Source organism: Meleagris gallopavo, chromosome 8 (genome assembly GCF_905368555.1).
Source record: "Meleagris gallopavo chromosome 8, MGAL_WU_HG_1.1, whole genome shotgun sequence".
NCBI classification, from domain to species: Eukaryota; Metazoa; Chordata; class Aves; order Galliformes; family Phasianidae; genus Meleagris; species Meleagris gallopavo.
The window spans coordinates 30,789,295-30,810,372 of record NC_139411.1 but is presented as its reverse complement, the minus strand read 5'-3'; the positions used below and the strand labels follow the sequence as shown (position 1 = coordinate 30,810,372).

The 21,078-nt window shown below is 42.2% G+C and overlaps 2 protein-coding genes across 3 annotated transcripts in view; one reads left to right on the top strand and one right to left on the bottom strand.

Annotated features, from left to right (window-relative positions):
• Positions 1–7,046, bottom strand: part of ACADSB (acyl-CoA dehydrogenase short/branched chain) — a 15,687-nt gene extending 8,641 nt beyond the window's left edge. Inside the window, exons 1-5 of the mRNA XM_010714868.3 lie at positions 6,895–7,046; positions 4,494–4,656; positions 3,747–3,847; positions 2,660–2,866; positions 2,068–2,238 (exon numbers count right to left, since the gene is read on the bottom strand). Of these exons, the coding sequence (XP_010713170.1) occupies positions 2,068–2,238; positions 2,660–2,866; positions 3,747–3,847; positions 4,494–4,656; positions 6,895–6,933 (681 nt within the window). The 5' untranslated portion in view covers positions 6,934–7,046. The remainder of the gene's footprint in view (positions 1–2,067; positions 2,239–2,659; positions 2,867–3,746; positions 3,848–4,493; positions 4,657–6,894) is intronic.
• IKZF5 (IKAROS family zinc finger 5) lies at positions 6,953–21,078 on the top strand. Of its 2 annotated transcripts, none has more exons than XM_085229634.1 (5): positions 6,953–7,058; positions 8,822–8,889; positions 13,288–13,451; positions 13,741–13,923; positions 16,446–21,078. In XM_085229634.1, exons 3-5 carry the CDS (start codon positions 13,319–13,321, stop codon positions 17,393–17,395), a joined length of 1,266 nt encoding a protein of 421 aa, XP_085085760.1. In that variant the 5' UTR covers positions 6,953–7,058; positions 8,822–8,889; positions 13,288–13,318; the 3' UTR covers positions 17,396–21,078. The 2 variants fall into 2 exon arrangements, with proteins under 2 accessions (XP_085085760.1, XP_003208263.1); XM_003208215.5 differs by lacking the exon at positions 6,953–7,058 and adding an exon at positions 7,135–7,462.

The following is a 21,078-nucleotide window of genomic DNA, read 5'->3' as shown; positions in this document are numbered from 1 at the left end:
CAAAGCAAACATTTGCATTAAGATATTCCATGTGAAAGATAGAATAATCTTGGAAGTTCTCTTGAGAGGACAGGAAACCAGTATTATGCCACCAGTAGAACAGGATCACAGTGCCTGTCTGTACTGGAAGTCACTGGGAAAGCAAGTTATTGCTGTGTTGGAACGTTGCACAGTTAAACAGTGAGCTGCCAGACAGAGAGTGTGATTAGGCTCAAGTGGACAAATGAATAGCAGCTCCAAACCCACCTGTCAGAATATTCTGCAGTATGCAAGTTTTTAGTTAAGCTCAATCACTCCAGCTATGCTTCCTATGGAAGGCTGCAATTATTTGCTTCCTTTTAAGGTTGTCCAAAAGAATGCTCACCTCACTAAGGAGACTGTTATCACTGGGAACTGTGTCTGAACATTCAGGGTTCAGTATAAGTACTATAAAAGCTCTGAATAGACATCTAGGATTGCTAGGCACATTCATCTTATGATTCCAGTCTGCAGAACATGAATACCACTGCCTTTTCATTTTCAAAAAGTAGTGGGAACATATTTTATAAAAATATTCTGAGATCATTATGATGGTTGTTGCACAGATTTAGATCACAATTCAGACAGGACACTCAATAATGCATGTGACAATACATAAACTGTGCAGTCAGTCTAAATTCTGGCACCTCTATGCACAGGATTACAGTCTTCACATAGCTGAAATCTTAGAATCCTGAAGTACAGCAGTAATTCCTGATAACTGTCACTTCCCCTTTCTCTCTGTAATTTATTCTTATTTCCAGTTCTCTCTGCTTTCCCCCACTCATTCATGTTTTCAGCATTTCCTCCTGCCAGAACCACAGCAGTCTCTCACACCCCATTCTACAGGGCCCAGGAGAGAAGTGCAAGGTCCCCCAGGCCACGTTCTCATCTCTTCCCAAACCTACCACCCACAGCACTTCCTCCCATTAAGAGGATGGCACAGCGAAGCAGGAAAAGTATTGTGGTCCTCGTGAAAGAGTTGTATCCTCATTAAAGAGGAGATAAGCCTTTCCTCTCTGTCATGGTTTTATGATTTCTGTTATTAGTATTCCACATCACGTAGTGCACTGCAAGTTAAAGAGTTAATGGTACACAAACCTACAGTGTTCTGTTCTCTTATATATGCTGTTGTTAACTGTTGGCTAATCTTTGAAAAAAAATCAATGATTTTCAGTCTCCTTGAATATTAATGTAAAATCAAATTTCTAACTTCAACAGGACAAGACATATTCTTTCAAAATGCTACACAGAGTAACAACTCCAGACTATACGCAAGGGACAGCAGTTAACAAATATGGAAATCACTTATCAAATGTATTTTCAGGTTACGAAGTACTCAAATCACCCACCAGATTGTAATGAACAAAATTTCAGAAAGCAACACGATGCTCAGATGTTCTATCCAATGAAACAAGAATTTTTTTATTAGTCAGAGTTTTGAATTTTAATTTAGAAATGTGTCTTCAAGCAATTTTTTTTTTTTTTTTAAAGAAAAAGATACATGAGTAAGCTTTAAACAATTTAGTTTTGTATTGGATTCTCTCTCTACTTTGTGGTACAGTATGCTTTAAAGATTTTTGAGTCTTTACCACCAATATCCAAATTAGTAAATGATAAAACTTGAAACATGCATATTCAGATATGGGTTTGATTTTCTTTTTCTTTTAATCTGAACTTTACTAATGTGTATTTGTTCATTATTTGGTGCAAGTAGCCTAAGCTCTGTTTTGCCTTGCAAAACAGCAACTTGTCAGTTGGGCCAGAAGTGTCAGTCTGTTCTTCTGTTACTCGGGATAAGACCAGTGCATGCTGTGCTTGTCATCAAGTAATTATGACTCTGACATTTTTATTTTCCCTGGTGGGAGGAATTTATTAAATTGCTCAGCAAGTTCTCTATTTTTGTTGGAAAAGACTTTAAAGGTTTGTTCTCAGCTAGGAAAAGGTGCAAAGAATATTAGCCTTTAACATCAGATTATTAATATAAAATTCACAGTATCACATATCATCATCTGTCATTGAAAATAACATTATTCTTTAGCAACTTACTGAGGCAGGATCTGTATTTGCCATCACAAAGAAAACCCCTGCATGTTCTGCTAAGGTAATCCACATCTTTGAGCCATTGATAATATAGTAGTCTCCTTTCTTTTCAGCACGAGTCTTCAATGAGAAAGCATCACTGCCAGATCCAGCCTCTGACAGGCAAAAACTGCCTATCTGCCAGTTGAAGGGAAAAATTCAATTTAGGAATTCTGCAACAAAAATTGGCAAGCACAAGCCTCTTGAATTCAAACCTACCACCTCAAAGTAAGTTTCAGGTATGGAGGTAAACAACAGAAACACCATGTAATTCCATGTCTCTTGCAGTCAACTGCTCTAGTGATTTTTTCCACAGTAAGTTAAATTTTAATGGAACTGAGACCCTTCCCTCTTTTACCTCCCAACTACTGATGACAGGATGCATCTCTACCACCACAGGTCTCAGGTCTAATAAGTGTTTCAAAGTTCACATACAAAGATATTTTCCACCGCTGCAGTCACCCATTTAGTTACTGGGGAAAAAAAAACACCCAACCACTACTATTATGTGACTTCTGAAAACTATCCTATACTATAGTAACATGAGATGCTGACTCACTGTATCTTTAGACACTTTAGGCAAGTAGGTTTTCTTTTGTTCTTCTGTTCCATATGTGGTAAATAACTTATTTGTCAGCGTATTTTGGAGTTCACACATCAGAGCTACAGTTGGATCAACTTTGGCCAATTCTTCTACTGCCAATATGACGGAAAAAAAAGAAGCTCCAGTTCCTCCATACTCTTCCCCGAGCTCAATACTCATCAGCTGAAATGGAAAAGATACAAATATATCAGCCTTTCTCATGAGTTCTCATCAATCTGTTAGCCAAAGCTAATACTTAAAAGACTAAAATAAAAAACTACAACATGTAAGCATTTCCAGGTCCTTTCTTAAAGATGTAGCTCCTTTCAATACCCTCTACAAACTAAAAAAATTATCAAAGAAGAGTCAACCCATGCAAGAAATAATTCACAAAAGCAGAATACAGGCCAAACATCACCAAGGCCAGGCTGGATTGGCTGTGGGCAGCCTGGTCTGGTGGTTGGCAACCCTGCACATAGCAGGGGGGTTGAAACTAGATGATCACCGTGGTCCTTTTCAACCCAGGCCATCCTATGATTCTATGATCACTCTGCAATTTCAATATAGGACCATCACTTAGAGTTGTCTTTGTACAAAGTGATGTTTTCATCATACGTGAGCGTTAGGTTTGATAGCAGGAAAGCTACAATTGAATGCAGGAATGATAAACACAAGCTCCTGTGGCTGCCTGATATGGATATGGAAGACTCTCAATGCCCTTTTCCAGTGACACTTACAATTATGCTGGTCCTAGTATTCCATGCAATTATTCTTGTCCAAGAAAAAAAAAAAGTTGGTAAAGATAAAAACTCAAAGATAATTTGAAGAATGCAGTATAAGAGTGGGACAGATGGAGAGAATATCACAGTAAAAGATGGAGAGAGATTAAAAAAGAAAATAAAACTGCCCTTCTATTGATAAACCCCAAATTTTCAACAATGCATTAGCTCAACTGAATTATCTCTCACAATCTTTAGATTAAAAGATCTGAAAAGTGGACAGTTAGAAATTCATATTACTGGTGTTGTTTTTTGATTAAATAATTAAGTAAAAATGTGCAGACCCCTTGTTCAAACAATCCCTTTATTACAGAGTCTTCCATTTTCGAATTCTCATCCATTTTTTGTACCAGAGGTGCAACTCGTTCCTGAGCAAATCTTTTCACTGTAATGAAAAAAGAAAGCATGTAAGTATCCTAACACTCTACTTGAGGATCACTAAAATGTCACACTTCTGAGAGGTTATGCCTCTATTCTGACACTCCCAGACAATTTAATAAAAAGATAAGAAGTGAAACAAAGTAATGTGCCACCATGTTCAGTTATCATTCACGTTACAAGCCTGTGAACCAAAACAAGTACTTCCTATAGATTCAGGAAGCCTTCCTCATGCAAGTCTGACTACATTGCAAGCACACATCACATCTGTCACCATCTGGTGACAGGTGAAACCTCTGACAATCAGCTGGAGCAGTGACCCACAGCTGAACCAAGCACTTCTGAAAGGGCGTGAGACAACACCAGGCAACTTCACTGCTGCGACAGCAACAGTTTCAAACAGCTAATATTTACTCACGCAGAGTAAACTGCACTCTGGTATGTGCACTTGTGCTCTGGTAACATGGAAGAAGGACCAAAACAACATTGCATTCTTCTCTTGTGATCTACAGAATTTCAAAATTAAGCAAAATTCAGCAAAACTATCTCAAATAGAGATTTAATTGGTGTTAAATGACAAAAATGGATTTTTAAGGTAAGATTTCCCTTCTAGCTAGGCATTTCTGAATTTTAACCACACACAAAATATGTACCCATGTTTTTCAGCATCGTCTCCTCTTCAGTGAATGTTTGAAGCGGAGCACAGACAAGTCCCTCAGTTGTCACATTTGGCATAAGTTCCGATTTGGAAGATCTATAGACACACTGAGAAGCCCTCCAAGAGGCTGCCAAGTATGCTGGCACATTTCTTTTCAGCTGTTGAAAATAAAGAACATCAGAACAGTTAGTGGAATTCATGTCTGTAGATTACTTAAATATTCATGTAAAACAACGTTTTTTTTCCACAAGACCACTCAACTTTAATAACAGACTTAACTTTATCTGATTTTCTAGAGACCAGCAACTCTCACTTTCAAAGCAATGAGAGCCCTTTCTCTGATTATTTTGTTTTGAAAGGGCATGACTTCAACAGCACTGTGGATTTTTCTGTTCCAATTGAAACTTTACTTATCACTGGCTGATTTTCAGAGCAAACATTACACAATCCAAGCACCAGGTATTTGAGACTTTCTATATAGTTTAAATCCTACAGCTAGTATATTGATAGTACTCTGTAACTAATTATTAATATGTCTTAGTTGGTTTATTCATTTAAAAAGTACAGGAGTACTAAACCTGAATGATTAACCTCACTGCTCTCAGAAGCGTCTCTCCATTCATCCATGATATAAAACAATCTCAAATGACGTCAAGAAGCAGTGTGTATCCACCCAAGAGAGTAGAGGTATTACACAGCATTTTACTGCAGGGGGAACTGTGTTAAGCATGCATGGTAAAATCCAGGAAGTCACCAAAATGAACAGCATACACAGCGTGGCTGTTGGGAGCAAGCTGCACACAGTGATCATCAGCTGAACAAACAGAGATAATGTGGCAGAACGAGTTTTGCATCTTGTGGAGCTATGAACTACTTTCTGTTCAAGTAATTGCTCAGGTAGGTAATGGAATTAACATAGCAAACACGAGCTGGCTCAAAAAGCAACAGGTTAACGTGTGGAACCTGCTGCAAAATTTATTTTGTGTTATTCAAAAGCAATACTCAAAAAAGAATAGTCAGACCAACTGAGCTCAAAAGAGACGAGACAGAAAGGAGGCTTTGCCCTCACAGCTCCCTGAACCCAACACACTTTGTTGTCCCATCAGATCTTCACTACAGGTTTCTGTCACTGCTGCTGCCAGACTGAAGTGCAGACATTCGTTTCTTATCAAGACAGCTGCTGACAGAAACCCCTAGCAGAGACACAGCTGTGCCATAAGAATAATGTATATATGAGCAGCCTCCTGCCAACATACATTTTTGCTAGCATGCACTCTTAACCCCACAGCGAGCTGATGACAGACTGTGCTGTAAGCAGACTGCTGCCAGCTCACAAAAAGCAGGACAAGTTAGCAGTGCACATTATGATAGCATTTCTCAAAAAACAGCAGAAACTTTGAGGTTGGGAATTAAGAATTCCTTTGATCTTTCCAATAATTACTCTTCCATGCTGAGTTTCAATAGCTGTCACCACACTGAAGAACTGATGTAAAACAGATCTGCGGACTCCTTTTGTCTTAGCAACAAGATGCCCAAGCCTATCACAAGTAAGGAACATTACTCCAAACAGTCATGTACAACCAGAAAAAAATAAAAGCAGTTGCAATGCAGAAAACAGACACTGCTGTTTGTTCCTGTCCAACACCACAGGTCACAAAACAAATATTGACTGAGACTGATTGAGGAATACCATATTTAGATGAGCAGCAACAACTGCAACACTTTCAAACTAAGATTAAATCACTGGAGCCACCACAGGTCTTCACAGAAAAGCAAACTGAGAGCTGCTTTAATAGAGGAAAAAATCCAAGCTAAGCCCGATCCTGAGGCTGACAGTAGGTACAGCTGTTGAAACAATATCTAGTAATACTCTGGGTGTCGCCCACACTTCCCTTGGTGGCTTTCAGCACTGGGATGTAGGCATACTGGCCGCACAGGTGAACACATCACTGGATGCACACAGCGCTCTCTGCCCCACTCGCAGTGGGAAGTTGATATTTATCAATCAGAGAGAAAAATACAAAGATTTTTCTCAAATGATGACAGGCAGCTGGGTGAGCTCGGCCGATCAGCAGCTCAGCAAGGACAAGCAAAGCGCCGCTCAGGGAAGCACACAGCCAGCAGCTCAGCGCCCATCGCTGTACTGCAGCAACCGCGGAAGAGGTTTGGTGAAAACCGGCGCTCAAAGCAGCAGCCCTGAGCCCAGCTCCCCTCCCCGCCACTCCAACAACACAACAGGGCTGCCTCACATCACCAGCACCGCCCTGAGATGGAGCCCGCGTGGCAACGCGCAGGCAGATCCGCTCCGAACAAGGGAACGCTCAGCCCTCTCCCTCACCACCACCCCTTACAGCAGCAGCAGGCGGGCAGCCTTTAGCGCGCGGCCCGCGCATCACCTTAGCTCCGCTCCTCCGCCAAGCTCCCGCCGCCGCCATGCCAGCCCGCTGCCCGCCCCCTTCGCGCTGTCTCGCGAGACTTTGGAGGCGGGGCACCCGCCGGGCGGCACAACAAACATGGCGGCGGCGGCGGAAGGGGGCGGCCGCGGCGCGGGGCGGCGGCGGTGAGTGGGGGCTGCCGGCTCCGCGGCCGTGAGGCGGGCTCCCGCCGGGCCGCTCGCCGAGCGCCGGGCCGCGCGGCTGAGGGGCGGGCGGAGGGGTGAAGCGGCGCGGCCACCTCACGCGGGGCAGGCGGCGGTTGAGGCGGACGCGTCCCGGGCCGGTTGGTGCTAGAGACGGCGGTGCTGCGGGGATGGAGCCGCGCTCTGTGGGCTCTGGGAGCTGCCGGCTCGGGGCCTTCCGCCTCCGTTCGTTTTATACGGGAGAAGATGAGATTGTGACAGGCGGCTCTTCTGCCACACCCCTTTTTTTTTTTTTTTTCTTTTCCTTTCTGATTCCTTAAAAGTAAATGGGACGCGGATGTGTGCTGTTAGTCCTGTCACGCTGTTCTACGGCCGCAATTCCTGAAGTATGATGTGTTGATTGTTTTGTTTTGTTGTTTTTTTTTTTAACTAAATACAATTTACTGATGATTTTGCGTTGTCTGAATGGTTTCTCGCGGCAGAGTCGTGTGGCAGAGGGTTGGGGAAGAGCTGGGAGCAGCCTGCAGGGCTGTGCCATACACAGGCAGTGGGTCTGCTGCAGCACCCCTAAGGGAAACGGTGTCAGACCAAAGAAGGGGAGATTCAGGCTGGATATAATGTTCACTATAAGGTTGGTGAGGCACTGTTCAGGCTGCCCAAGAAGTGGTGTTGCCCCATCCCTGCAGGCACCCAAGATCAGGGGATGGGATCTGAACACCTGATGGAGCTGTGGTGTCCCTGTGCACTGCAAGGCTCTGTGTCTTCCACTGAAGTGTATTTTGCTTGGATGAAAATTTAATATCTAGAGACTGGGACACAGGTGTGGGTAACTCTTTGAAAGGGCAGATAACAGCAGGACAAGGAGAAATGGTTTTAAGTTGAGGGAGGGAAGATTTAAATTGGATATCAGGGGGAAGTTCTTTACAGAGAGAGTGGTGAGGTGCTGGAACAGCTGCCCAAAGAGGCTGTAGATGCCCTGTCCGTCCCTGGTGTTCAAGGCCAGGTTGGATGGGGCCCTGGGCAGCCTGGTCTAGTGGGACCTCCATTAAATGTGGAGGTTGGTGGCCCTGCATGTGGCAGGGGGGTTGGAGCTTCATGATCACTGATCCTGACTCTTCCAACCCTGGACATTCTGTAATTCTGTGAAGAGGGTTCATATCCTACAGCACTTTGTCCACTCTAAGCCTGGCATGTAGCACTCCGACCAATGTTACGTGGAGCAACTGTGTAGCAAGCCAATAATCCAGTTTCTGCTCAGAGCTGTAGAAGGCGTGGTTGCCTGTGAAAAATTTACAGGGAGAACAGAGAAAGTGCCCAATGTGCTCAGCTCATTTGAGTACGTGAAATGTGAGCTGGTCTGCTCAGGTTCTAATAATTAAAGTTGCATTTACTAGTATGTGGTAGTCTGACCTACTATCACTCTTCCCTGGAAGGGAGAGCTGTAAGATGTGTATCTGCTGTAAAACAAACTGTCAGAGAAGGTTCTTTTGTGCATACAGATATAGAGGTTTGTTGTCGAATTGTGGCAATTTACCTATGCTAAAATGAAAAAGAGTGGTGGGTGTCTGCAAATTGAGTTGGTGACGTAGAGAAAGGAGAACCCTCCAAAACATTATATTTTCCCAGTCTAATTTCTTAGCTTGCTAGAAGGAAGCCTGGCCGTCACTGTACTACATTGTCCTGTATACCCCTTTCATATCTATAATTCGTGTCTTGATGTCCTTTTTTTTTTTCCCTCATTGCAGGAGATACCAACAAATGGAACACAAATTGACCTAAGCTTACATCAGGCTGGTGACATCCAAAAAAACAGGTATGCAAAATTGATATGTGATGATATGGTCAAAACTAATTGAATAGTGTTAATGACAACAGTTACATAGGTGTGATGTGGATACAAAAAGTGAATTAATGCTTGCAAATAATTTTAAAAACACAGGAGAATGTTTGTTGTTGAATATGTTTTTGAATTCATAACTTGTGTTTTCATAGCTTACCTCGTGTTTTGTGTAGTAACTATTGCAAAACAATGATGTTCTTATGGGAAAAGTAGCACAGTAAATGATGCTGATTATAATCTGCAGGAAGAGTAACGTGACAGGCCCGTTTTCCTTTTTCCACTTGAGCCTGACTTCTGTATTCACAAATTCATTGCAAATTAAGACTTCAAAGATTTGTCATTTACAGTCCCAGAAAAAGCATGACAAGTGACTTCTGGTGAATATTTTTATTATTTCAATGCATAATTATTATGTAGATTAAGACCACTGCAGAACAGGGAGCTAAGATTTTGGGATGAAAGAAACACTACTTTCTCCAAGGCTTTTTTCTGTCCTTGCTAATTCTGTAGTCATTCCCCAACATGAGACAGCAAAACAGATGCTTTGGCAGAATTATCAATCTCTGGTTTCTTTGGAACCATTTCTTCGCTGGAAACAATACTCAAACTATCAGGTACATAGAATTGTCCTCTGGTGAGATAGATGAAGCAGATGAAACTTTGTAATGCTTTTACTGGCAATGCTGAATTCTAACAAAATGTATAGCACTAGAATATTAGAATTTTTCCCCCAAAACATATATAATTTTTTTCAAGTTTCTTTCTTACAACTCACGGAGGTTGGGAAGAATAATGGATTTCTTTCTTCTCTTTGTTTATTTTTTTTTTCCCCTTTCAGGGAGGTGGGGTATCTCTGCTCTTTGTTTTGTCTGACATAATGGGAATACATTTTTGGGCATGCTCCCCATTCAGTAGGAAATGAAAGTTCAGGTACAATCCATTAGGAAAAAAAAAAACAAAAAACAGAATCATAGAATCACCAAGGTTGCAAAAGACCTACAAGATCATCCACTCCAAACATCCACCTATCACCAATAGTTCTCACTAAACCATGTCCTTCTACACAGCATCTAAACGTTCCTTGAACACCTCCAGGGCCGGTGACTCCACCACCTCCCTGGGCAGCCCATTCCAACACCTGACCACTCTTTCAGAGAAGTAGTATTTCCTCACGACCAACCTGAATTTCCCCTGATGCAACTTGAGGCCATTCCCTCTAGTCCTATCACCAGTTACATGAGAGAGGAGGCCGACCCCAGCTCATTACAACCTCCCTTCAGGTAGTTACAGAGAGCAATAAGGTCTCCCCTGAGCCTGCTCTTCTGCAGACTGAACAATCCCAGCTCCTTCAGCCGCTCATCATAAAGCCTGTGCTCCAGACCCCTCACAGCCTAGTTGCCCTACTCTCCAGGACCTTTGTGTCTTTCTTGCAGAAAGAGGTCCAAAACTGAGCACAGTACTTGAGGTGCAGCCACACCAGTGCTGAGTACAGAGGGACAGTACTTTCCTGCTCCTGCTAGCTATTTCTGATACAAACCAGGATGCCATGGGCCTTCTTGGCCACCTGGGCACACTGCTGGCTCACATTCAGCCGAGCACTGACCAATACCCCCAGGTTCATTTCCTCTACACAGTCTTCCAGCCACTCTGCCCCAAGCCTGTAGCATTGCCTAGGGTTGTGGTGGCTAAAGTGAAGGACCTGGTACTTTGTCATCTTGAACCATGTCCTGTTGGCTTCAGCTCAGCAATCCAGCCTGTTCAGATCCCTCTGTAGGGCCTTGCTACCTCCAGGCAGATCGACACTGCCAAGTTGGTGTCATCTGCAAACTTACTTAGGGTGCACTCAATGCCCTCATCCAGGTCATCAATAAAGATATTGAAGAGGACAGGCCTCAACACTAACCTCTGGGAAATACCACTCATGACTGGTCACCAACTGGATTTAACTCCATTCAGCACCACTCTCTGTGCCCAGCCCTCCAGCCAGCTTCCCTTACCCAGCGAAGTATGTACCTGTCCAAGCCACAGGCTGCCAGCTTCTCCCTTCTTCCATGGGAGGTAAATTCTCTTTTTCTCCTGGAGCCTCAGGAAAATCTCCCTGTCCATGTACACCAGTCTTCTTCCCCGCTGGCTCATCGGGATAGATAGCCTGTTCCTGCACCTTTAAGACTTCTTTCTTGAGGAGCAACCAGCCTTCCTGGACCCCTTTACCCACCAAGACTGAATCCCAAGGGATCCTCTGTACTAGTCTCCTGAACAATATGAAATCTTCCCTCTGGAATCCCAGGGTAGCAGTTTTGCTGTCCCCTCCCGTGGCTCCACCAAGAATTGAGAACTCTATCATTCCATGGTCACTCTTTCCAAGACAGCTTCCAACCTCCACATCTCCTACCAGAGCTTCTCTGTGAACAGCAGGTCTAGCAGGATACCTCCCCTGGTGGGCTCTCTCACCAGCTGCAGAAGGAAGTTATCTTCCATCTCTAAACACTTAACAGACTACTTCTTCTGTGCTGTGTTGTATTCCTGGCATAGATCAGGGAAGTTGAAGTTCCCCATGAGAACAAGGGCTGGTGATCACACAACTTCTGCCAGCTGCTCATAGAGCACCTTATCTGTCTCTTCATTCTGGTTAGGTGGGATCTTCTTCCCACCAGGATGTCTGCCCCAGACTATCTTTACCCATAGGGATTCAACGTTATCCTCCCCAGCCACAAGCTCAATAATGCTGAAACACTCTCTAACATAGAGAGCCACCACCACACCTCCTTCCTTGCATTTCCTTTCTGAAGGACTTGTAGCCATCCATTGCAGCACTCCAGCCACGGGAGTGATCCCACCATGTTTCTGTAATGGCAGCTCAGGCATACTTTGCCTGCTCTACAATGGCTTCCAGCTCTTCCTGTTTGTTGCCTGTGCTGCATACACTGGTGTGGATGCACTTCAGCTGAGCCCCTTGCCTCACCCCTAATCCTATAATCCCTCCCCTAGGCTCATCTCTAGCAGGCCTGGTTTTAATTCCTTCCCCCTTCATATTTAAAGCCCTGTCTACAAGCCCTGCTAGCTTCTGGGCAAGGATTGTTTCCCCCCTTGAGACAGGTGATACCCATCAGCAGCCATCAGGCCAGGTGCTGAATAAACCACCCCATAGAATCATAGAATCTTAGAATTGCTCAGGTTGGAAAAGATCTTAAAGATCATCAAGTCCAACCACGACCTAACCATACTACCCTACGTCTAACAACCCTCTGCTAAATCACATCCCTGAGCACCACATCCAAATGGTTTTTAAACACATCCAGGGATGGTGACTCAACCACCTCCCTGGGGAGCCTATTCCAGTGCTTAACAACCCTTCTGTAACGAAGTTTTTCCTGATATCCAACCTAAACTTACCCTGGCGCAACTTGAGGCCATTTCCCCTCGTCCTGTCACCTGTCACAAGTGAGAAGAGACCAACTCCACTCTCTCTGTAAGCACCTTTCATATATTGGAAGAGAGCAATAATGTCTCCCCTCAGCCTTCTTTTCCCCAGACTGAACAGCCCCAGTTCCTCCAGTCTCTCCTCATAGGCCATATTCTCCAAGCCCTTCTTGCCCTTCTTTGGACCAGCTCCAGCACCTCCATGTCCTTTCTGTACTGAGGTGCCCAAAACTGAACACAGCACTCGAGGTGAGGCTTCACCAGTGCCGATGACTTCCCTAGTCCTGCTCACCACTCCATTCCTGATCCAAGCCAGGACCCCATTGGCCTTCCTGGCCACCGGGGCACACTGCTGGCTCACATTCAGCTGACTGTCCATCAGTACACCAAGGTCCCTTTCCATCAGGCAGCTCTCCAGCCACTCCTCTCCAAGCCTGGGGTTGTTGTGACCAAAACGCAGGACCCAACACTTGGCCCTATTGAAACTCACACAGTTAACCTTGGTCCATTGATCCAGTCTATCCAGGTGCCTCTGTAGTGCCTTTCTCCCCTCAGGCAGATCAACACTCCCTCCCAACTTGGCGTAGTCTGCAAACTTACTGATGGTGCACTCAATCCCCTCATCAAGATGGTTAATAAAGATGTTAAACTGAAGTAGGTTGTGATGGGAGTTGCTTGTGTTGCCGAGCTGGCACCTGCAGTCTCTTGATGATTTTGATTATGTCATTTCACCTGCTCTTATGTAGTCTTTACATTCCTGTTTCTGCAGATGATTTTCATACTAATACTTACTTAATGATCTTGATTATTAAGATCCTGAAATTATGGTTGTCAGTTCATGTATTTAGACATGATACACGATAAAAATAGTCCCTCACTATAAAAAGCTTGGTTTTATGAATGCTTTTAAATGCAGTGGAACTTGTGATTTGAACATATTTTTCCTTCTAGGCACAAGAGGTTGTAAACTTAAAGAGGGAATATGGGTGAAAAGAAGCCAGAACCTTTGGACTTTGTAAAAGATTTTCAGGAATACCTTACACAGCAGACTCACCATGTGAATATGATTTCTGGATCTGTTAGTGGAGACAAGGAAGCAGAGACTCTTCAGGGAGGTAAGCTAACTTCAGTCCTATCAACATTTTGGATTTTGGGAAATGACTGCACAGTCTACGTTCTGGATAATTATGCACCCTAGTAGCATTATGTGGAAGCACTTCTAGTAGTAGCTTTTACATCACAGAGGATATATGTGTACCCTTATCTTTATTAGGGTTTGTTCTGATAGTTCTGTGTGTTTGATGAGCAAGGGCATATGGAAGCAGAGATATTTGGCATATCTCACAGCACAACAGCTGTTACCACAGAGATTGTCTATTGAAACGTCTGTTGCATTATTCACAGCTGGGACTGAAGGTGATCAGAATGGGCTGGATCATCCTTCTGTTGAAGTTTCACTGGATGAAAACTCAGGAATGTTAGTGGATGGATTTGAAAGGACATTTGATGGAAAATTGAAGTGTCGCTACTGCAACTATGCCAGCAAAGGAACAGCAAGGCTGATAGAGCATATCAGAATTCATACAGGTATGAAATATTCTACAGTACTTCACAGTGAGGCACTATGGTGTTAACTCACTGTTATGTTTTGCATATGAGCAGCTGTCATCTTCAAGCAGTGTGATATTTCTTTGAGTTACTCAGCAGATAAACCTGCTTTTTTTTGTTGTTGGTGGTGATATTGTGTGTTTGCTGATTCCTGAGATGTCTTTGGCTTAGTGTGCATGGGGAGCCTCGAAGAGAATGGCAGGAACAATGTATTGTTACTTAATATCAAATGTCGTAAATCTTTCTTGTACCAAAAAGCAAAAATGAAGCTTTACTTCTTCAAGTGTGAGAATGTGGGTAACAGTACAGTCTCAGTATTCCTTCCCTTACTATAGAAAGTTGTCTATGTTCTTCTATACTCTTAGATCTTAACAGCTCTTTTGTGTTCTCCAAATGCCTTATCCTGCTGCTGCTTTATGGAAGAGAAGTCATTTCGTGGCTTGAGCTAGCAAAACAATATCTGCTATAGATTATGACCTTTTCAGTACAGCTGTAGTATACAAAAACAAGATGAATTCCATTTGAAAGCTGAAGTGCTGAGAAATGTCATCAAAATTTCTGACCCAGTGGTAATTACTCAAAACCAAGCCTTCTGTGGACTATCTATCATCTGCTAACAGGAAAGTCCTCTCTGGGGAGAAGTATGACACTTAGGGTTTGTGCCTCGGCTAACATTCAGACTTGTTTCTTATGGCTGTAGCATGTAATATTGTCAGCATCATCCCATACCTGAACTTCAGGATGGTAAGTTGCCCACAACACATAAAACCATCAGTTCTTTGTATGCTTTCTTTGTTTCAAATAAAATCTTCGCTCTGTCTTCAAGTTTTGGGAAGTGCTGGAAGAGCAGAGCTTTATGTGACAGGTGACTGTTCTCAGTGCATTTGCAAATGTTGCCTAAATTGGAGAGTAAATGCATGACTTGTTTGATCAAGGAAACTGTCCTACTTAAAGGCAAGTTGATCCAAGGCCTCTGTTTTAGTTTGCTTAGAAGCATGGGGAGGAAGCGTGGCAAAGGGCTAAGACATGGATTGCATGGACTATGAAAGCTCAGAATGAACCAGCATTACAATAGGGAACTGGGAGCTGACCTGTAGCTCAGAGAGATGTAAGTAAACAGATGATGCGTCCTGGATAATGTGCAAGTGCAGCAAGCTATCTACCAAAGCAATTATGGCACAGGCATGACCATACGACTATTATTAAGTGCAATTTACTCTGAATTAAATTCATGCTGGGTCTTAATAGCAGTGCTGTTAGTGGTTTACTGGCTGTGCTGTGTTTAAGGGTTTGCAACACGGCACGCAGATCTTTTTCTTTGTCACCAGTTTAGAGTGAAATAAGAACTGCATTAACTTTGTCACGGGAAGGGCTCGGTGACTATTAGTCATGTGACACCTTGTGTGTCCTGTGCAGTGCTTGCACATTATCAGTTGCCCTCACTGCATTTGGACATCTGGCTTTTGTTGTCATTGTAGATAACGGATTTTGAAAGCTACAAAGCAGTTCTGTTGGCCTGTTTTCACAAGGATAGAAAATGCTTCAAAAGAACTTAAAGGCTGAAGAGAAGGATCACACTCTTCTGTTTTGCAGTTTGCAAAACATTTTGCAAGAGAAATTGCTCAAAAGCAGTTTAGAAATTAGCATATCATTCTAGGTAGGAAGGTAAGATGATGTGGCATGTCAGCACCTGGACATGCATCAAATCACACCAAAGGCATTTCTAACCATCCACGCATGGAATCCAAAAACTCATAAGATATCAATCTGTGAAAGGAGGATCGAGAACCCAAGTATGATGTTACAAAGGTAATGTATGGAATTGTTTGAAAGCTTTCAAAGAATTGTGTTGGAAAACTTTCTAATTTCTCACAGAAGTGTTAGTGAGACATGTCATCTAGTAGAAGAATGAAGTTGAAGCTGACAGAAAGGACAGTACCTGACTACCATGTCTGAGAGCGCAGTTGTCTGTCGGTTAGCTGGCTTTAGTTTTCTTCAGTAACTCTTTAGCCACAGAATTCTTTTTGAAAATTCAGTTCTTGAGTACCTCTGTGTGTACATGGGTTACTTGGATAATAATTCCAAGATGTTTAAGAGTGAGAAATGTGTGGAAGATGTCAAAGGAATATCCTTCCTCGATGTTAAAAGAGCAGTGAGACATTACTGTAGCCAACTGATTGCATGCTTTAGAGAGAGGTAGATTTTGGATCTAACGAGAATACCACACAGACATCACTGCATTTGGTTCTTGGCATCGTCGCTGCAATTCTTAGGCTATTGGCTGTGCTAGTTGTGCTCACATTTTCTCTGATGCTCACTCACTTAGGAGAGGCAGACATGTCTAACTTTACTCCGCTATTCCACCAAATATCCAGCTAATCTCAAGACTAGCAACAACTCTGAAGCTGAATTTGAGCCATTTGGTGAGCAGCACACACTTAGCTATTTCCATGAAAAGACTTTTCCTGTGAGATGCCACAGTACCTTTTTTAATTTTCCAGGTGAGAAGCCACACAGATGCCATTTGTGTCCCTTTGCATCCGCTTACGAACGTCATCTGGAAGCTCACATGCGATCACATACTGGTGAAAAACCATACAAATGTGAATTGTGTTCCTTCCGCTGCAGTGACAGAAGCAACTTATCTCACCACCGGAGGCGTAAACATAAAATGGTGCCTATCAAGGGTACGAGGTCTTCCCTGAGTAGCAAGAAAATGTGGGGGGTTCTGCAGAAGAAGACCAGCAATTTGGGGTACAGCAGAAGAGCGTTAATTAATTTGAGTCCACCTTCCATGGTGGTTCACAAACCAGACTACCTGAATGATTTCACTCACGAAATCCCAAATATCCAGACTGAAGCTTATGAGAGCATGACTAAGTCATCCCAGACCGGTGGGTTGCCAAGAGATCCACAAGACCTCATGGTCGATAATCCTTTAAACCAGCTATCTACGTTAGCTGGACAGTTATCTAGCTTGCCACCTGAAAACCAAAATGAGAGAGGATGCTCTCCTGATGTTGTTACCTGCCAAGATGAAAAGCCTTTCATGATGCAGCAGCCTGCTACGCCCGCTGTAGTTTCCTCTGTGTCAGCAAGTATTGCTCAGAGTTCATCTCCAACCAGCCCAGATCCTCGGCCTGCACACAACCAAAGGAACTACAGCCCGGTGGCGGGGCCCAGCAGCGACCGCAGCGCCCACACCAGTACTCCCAGCATAAGTAACAGCCAGCCAAGCACTCCAGCCCCCACCCTTCCTGTTCAGGACCCCCAGCTTCTGCATCACTGCCAGCACTGTGACATGTATTTTGCGGACAATATCCTTTATACCATTCACATGGGATGTCATGGGTTTGAGAATCCTTTTCAGTGCAACATATGTGGGTGCAAGTGTAAAAACAAGTATGACTTTGCTTGCCATTTTGCCAGAGGTCAACATAGCCAACATTGAGAACATGCTTTTGTTTAGTTTTTTAACATATTGCAATATATTTTTCATACTTCCTGAAGGAAAGCTTGCACATTCCCATAAGGAAAATTTGCGTTAAACTATTGGACAAAGGAGGCAAATTTATTTCTATGTTGTCATGAAACTTGCCAGGGAAATTTTGTATAAGATGTGGTTGTTTTATATGTAGCCTTTAAAAGGAGGGGACAAAAAAAAAAAAAGAGAAATCAACCCACTGAAAGTATTATAAAAATTGGAATTCATTAAGATGTTTTGGTTGCAAAATTTCAGTTGCTTGCTCTTAAAATGCCCATAAACATTACAGATGTAGAAACAGTGTCCTGAACGTCGAATACAATCATCCAGTTTGTTAGATAGGATAAAATATGTTAAGCATAAACTATGAAAGGTGTCTGCAGAGACAGATGTGGTTGCTTTGGAGACGTATCCTTAAAAACATAGCTACTATCAAAGTTAAAACACAAACAGAAGCCACTTTCACATACAAATTGAATTTGACTTTAAAGCTCACTTTCATCTGATGAGATTAATATGTTTTTGCTTAGTATAACCCAAACTCAAAACACTAATTTAACTATTATTGTTAAGGTTCACCATGAAACTAGAAGATAAAAGGTTATTGTGAGTGAAACTCTGGTAGGGAAATAAAGTTAAGAGCCAATTATTCACTGCTTATAAAAAGAAGGAATACACTTGACACCTTATTTGAAACTGCAAAGTACACTTAGCAAAATTGTATCCATGTTAAAAGGAGGCAATTCTTGTCGTACTAGCACAGATCAGTGTTAACTGCCTTAAATCAATTTGTACACATCTTTAAAATTTGCACAACTAGACTTCTATCTGGCTGATGGAAGTTCTAATAGAAACAAGAGGTTTATGAGCTAAAACTATTTAATACTCGGTTTTATCTTGGGCCAAGCGACAGCTGGTAGGTTGCCTTTCTGTTTGAAAGCTGTGTAATCACGTTTATTGTAAGCTTTGGCTAACCTGGAAGTCAGTTTGTCTGGCATCCATCCCCAACATTTGTTGTGCTGGAAGTGCAGAGAAGAGCTGAGGGTGTGTTTGTGGTGGGGTTGGGTTTGTTTTGTTGGTTTTTTTTTTAAGTATTCATGTAGTAGGCAGGCAATGAAGCACTGGCTGGCTACATTAAATTCATTGTGATTAATAGCATACGTGCACAAGGATGTACATGAAGTCCATTGCACATGTTTATTTAATCCTTTACATGTTACTTTAGAAGCACCTAGACTAATGGACAGGCACTTTAGTAGGAACTTATATGAAACATCTTAATAGAACTAATAAAAGCTCTTGATGTGTTACACAGTAATTTGTAATGCTTCAAAAATTGAAGAACCATTACTTTTACCATACTTAGATATGCACTTTTATCTTAGTTTGTCTTACTGGAGACAAATTAAAGCTTCCTTTATATGTATTCCCCCTTTCCTATCAGCAAAATATGGCAGAAAATGTTTTGTCAAAAGTAGGAGGATTTTGTTCATGTTCTGGAAATCAGTGTCTGCAATCTGAATAGTGACTGTTTGGTTATTCAGATCTGTATTGCCACGGGAGCTAAAGCTTACAAGGACTTCTGTTTAAGAAGAATACGCAGGGAAAAAGAACCTGAAATTTTGGCACCAGAGGTGATTTTCACTTGAATGAATTAGAAATTTAGGAACTGAAAACACTTCCCTAATTCATCTACTGTTTTGGTTTCAGGCTTGGTTTCAAATGCATTTTAGTGAGTTGGTATAACTGAGAATATGATTTCCATTTTTCATACGGCACTCATTATAATCCTCTGATATCCCTTTCTCACTTTATAATTGAAATTTCAGAAGCAAAACAGCAGCTCTTTGCATGATCTGCATGCAGAGGACCAGGAGCAACCCACCTGTGTGTCCTTTTGTATTTTAAAGGCTGCGGTGATGTTGACTGAACTGGAATCTACATGGAAGGTATTGCTCCTGTACAGGTTGTGTGACATGGCCTTTCCAGTCAAAGAACAGTACCAAGGTGACACACAGAGGTGGCTCAATTATATATAAATATATATATATATAAAAATTATTAGAACCACAAATATTAAAGACCATTACAATTACTAATCTTTTTCTTACCTTTTGATACATGGTGCAGACTAATTGCTAGGCTCCGGCTGCTGCAAGGAGACTTCCCAGATTGCATTGCTATAAGGAATACCCTCCAGCTGTGAGTTATTAGGTTACAACAGCTGACTTTGGTTTGTGGCTCCAGTTTTTGATACCAGAAGGATTGCTGTGGTTGTGTTCTGTTCTTTATGTTTTGAATCCATTCCGACGTTCTTCAGCAGTGCCTATAAGCAGTACGGACTTCCTGTCTAGTGCAATGACTTCTGAACCGTAATTCCCCTGCATGTAACTTCAGGTAGAGCAGTGAGGTCGCTATGAGAAGTAGCTGGTAGCAAGAGGGAGCCTGCATGACCTTACTGAAAGGGGCCCTATGTAATACAGTGTTCTGTTGTGCCAAACAGTTCCCTGACTATAAGTAGCTCCTTCTGACTACTGAGTAGGTTTGGAAGGTGTATTTTCCTGTTGGTTTTGTTGTACATATTGTTTACTATAATTTAAAGAACAGAACTAATACTGGAAAATGGATGATGATCCTGACAATTGCCATGCACAAGCAGGCCTTACTCGTTCAGTCAGCGAGGGATTCCCTTGGGAACCATGGGATCAAGACCTTGGTTCGTGGGGCCTTTCCACATTGGCTTCTCCATGTGCTGCACTGCACTGGCTTTTCTTTATGAAAACAAACCTTTCTATTGCAAGGTGGTAATGAACATCTGACCTCGTATTCACAGGGAAGTTTGGGAACGAGCTGATCTATTTTTTTCCCCATACCTTGACTCTGGTAACTTCTGTAGTTGCAAAACATTAAGTTAATGGTTTTCTTTTGTTTGTTTGTTTGTATTGTGATAGATTATTTTACAGATTTGTTGATAATTTGAACATGCATTATTTATAGCACTCTTAATACAGACTCAGTACTTTTGAGAGGTATTCCAGCAAGAGTGAAGATCTTGGTAGATCATCTGTTAATACTTAAGCCAACTGTAAAACAGCTAACAGAGAGTAGTAATAGTTGGTTTGTCACAGATACAGTGTTTAGATAAAAGTCAGTTTTGACATCAAACTTCAATTGGCATTTTAACATAAAGATGCGTGCCATTGTTTCCTAGCACAATGATCTGTTGTATTTCTGTTCCAGGATGTTTTGGGGGTTTGCTTGTTTGCTTTTTGTTTCTTTGGACGATGGGAATGTAATTTAGAAGTTTTCACTGGCAAGTTTTCTATTAATTTTCAGCTTCTTTGAAAATCTACAGCAAATGGATGTTTTGGTGCAGGAAAATATATACCCTGCTGAAGCATTTTTCATTGAGCAATCTTTGTGTATGTGCTTCTAAGTACCTGCTTTGTTAATAATATGTATTTCAATGTAAAGAGCATATTTTGTATGCAAAAATGAAATCCATTAGAACTGTAAACTAAATTTTACTGTGTAGTGGATGTTTTCAGAAGACAGGGTTAATTCTAAAATAACTCGGCTATATCTAGTGTAGTTCATGTTGTGGAGCTTTGCTTTTGTAAGGTAAGAATAAAATAATACTTTCTAATTAA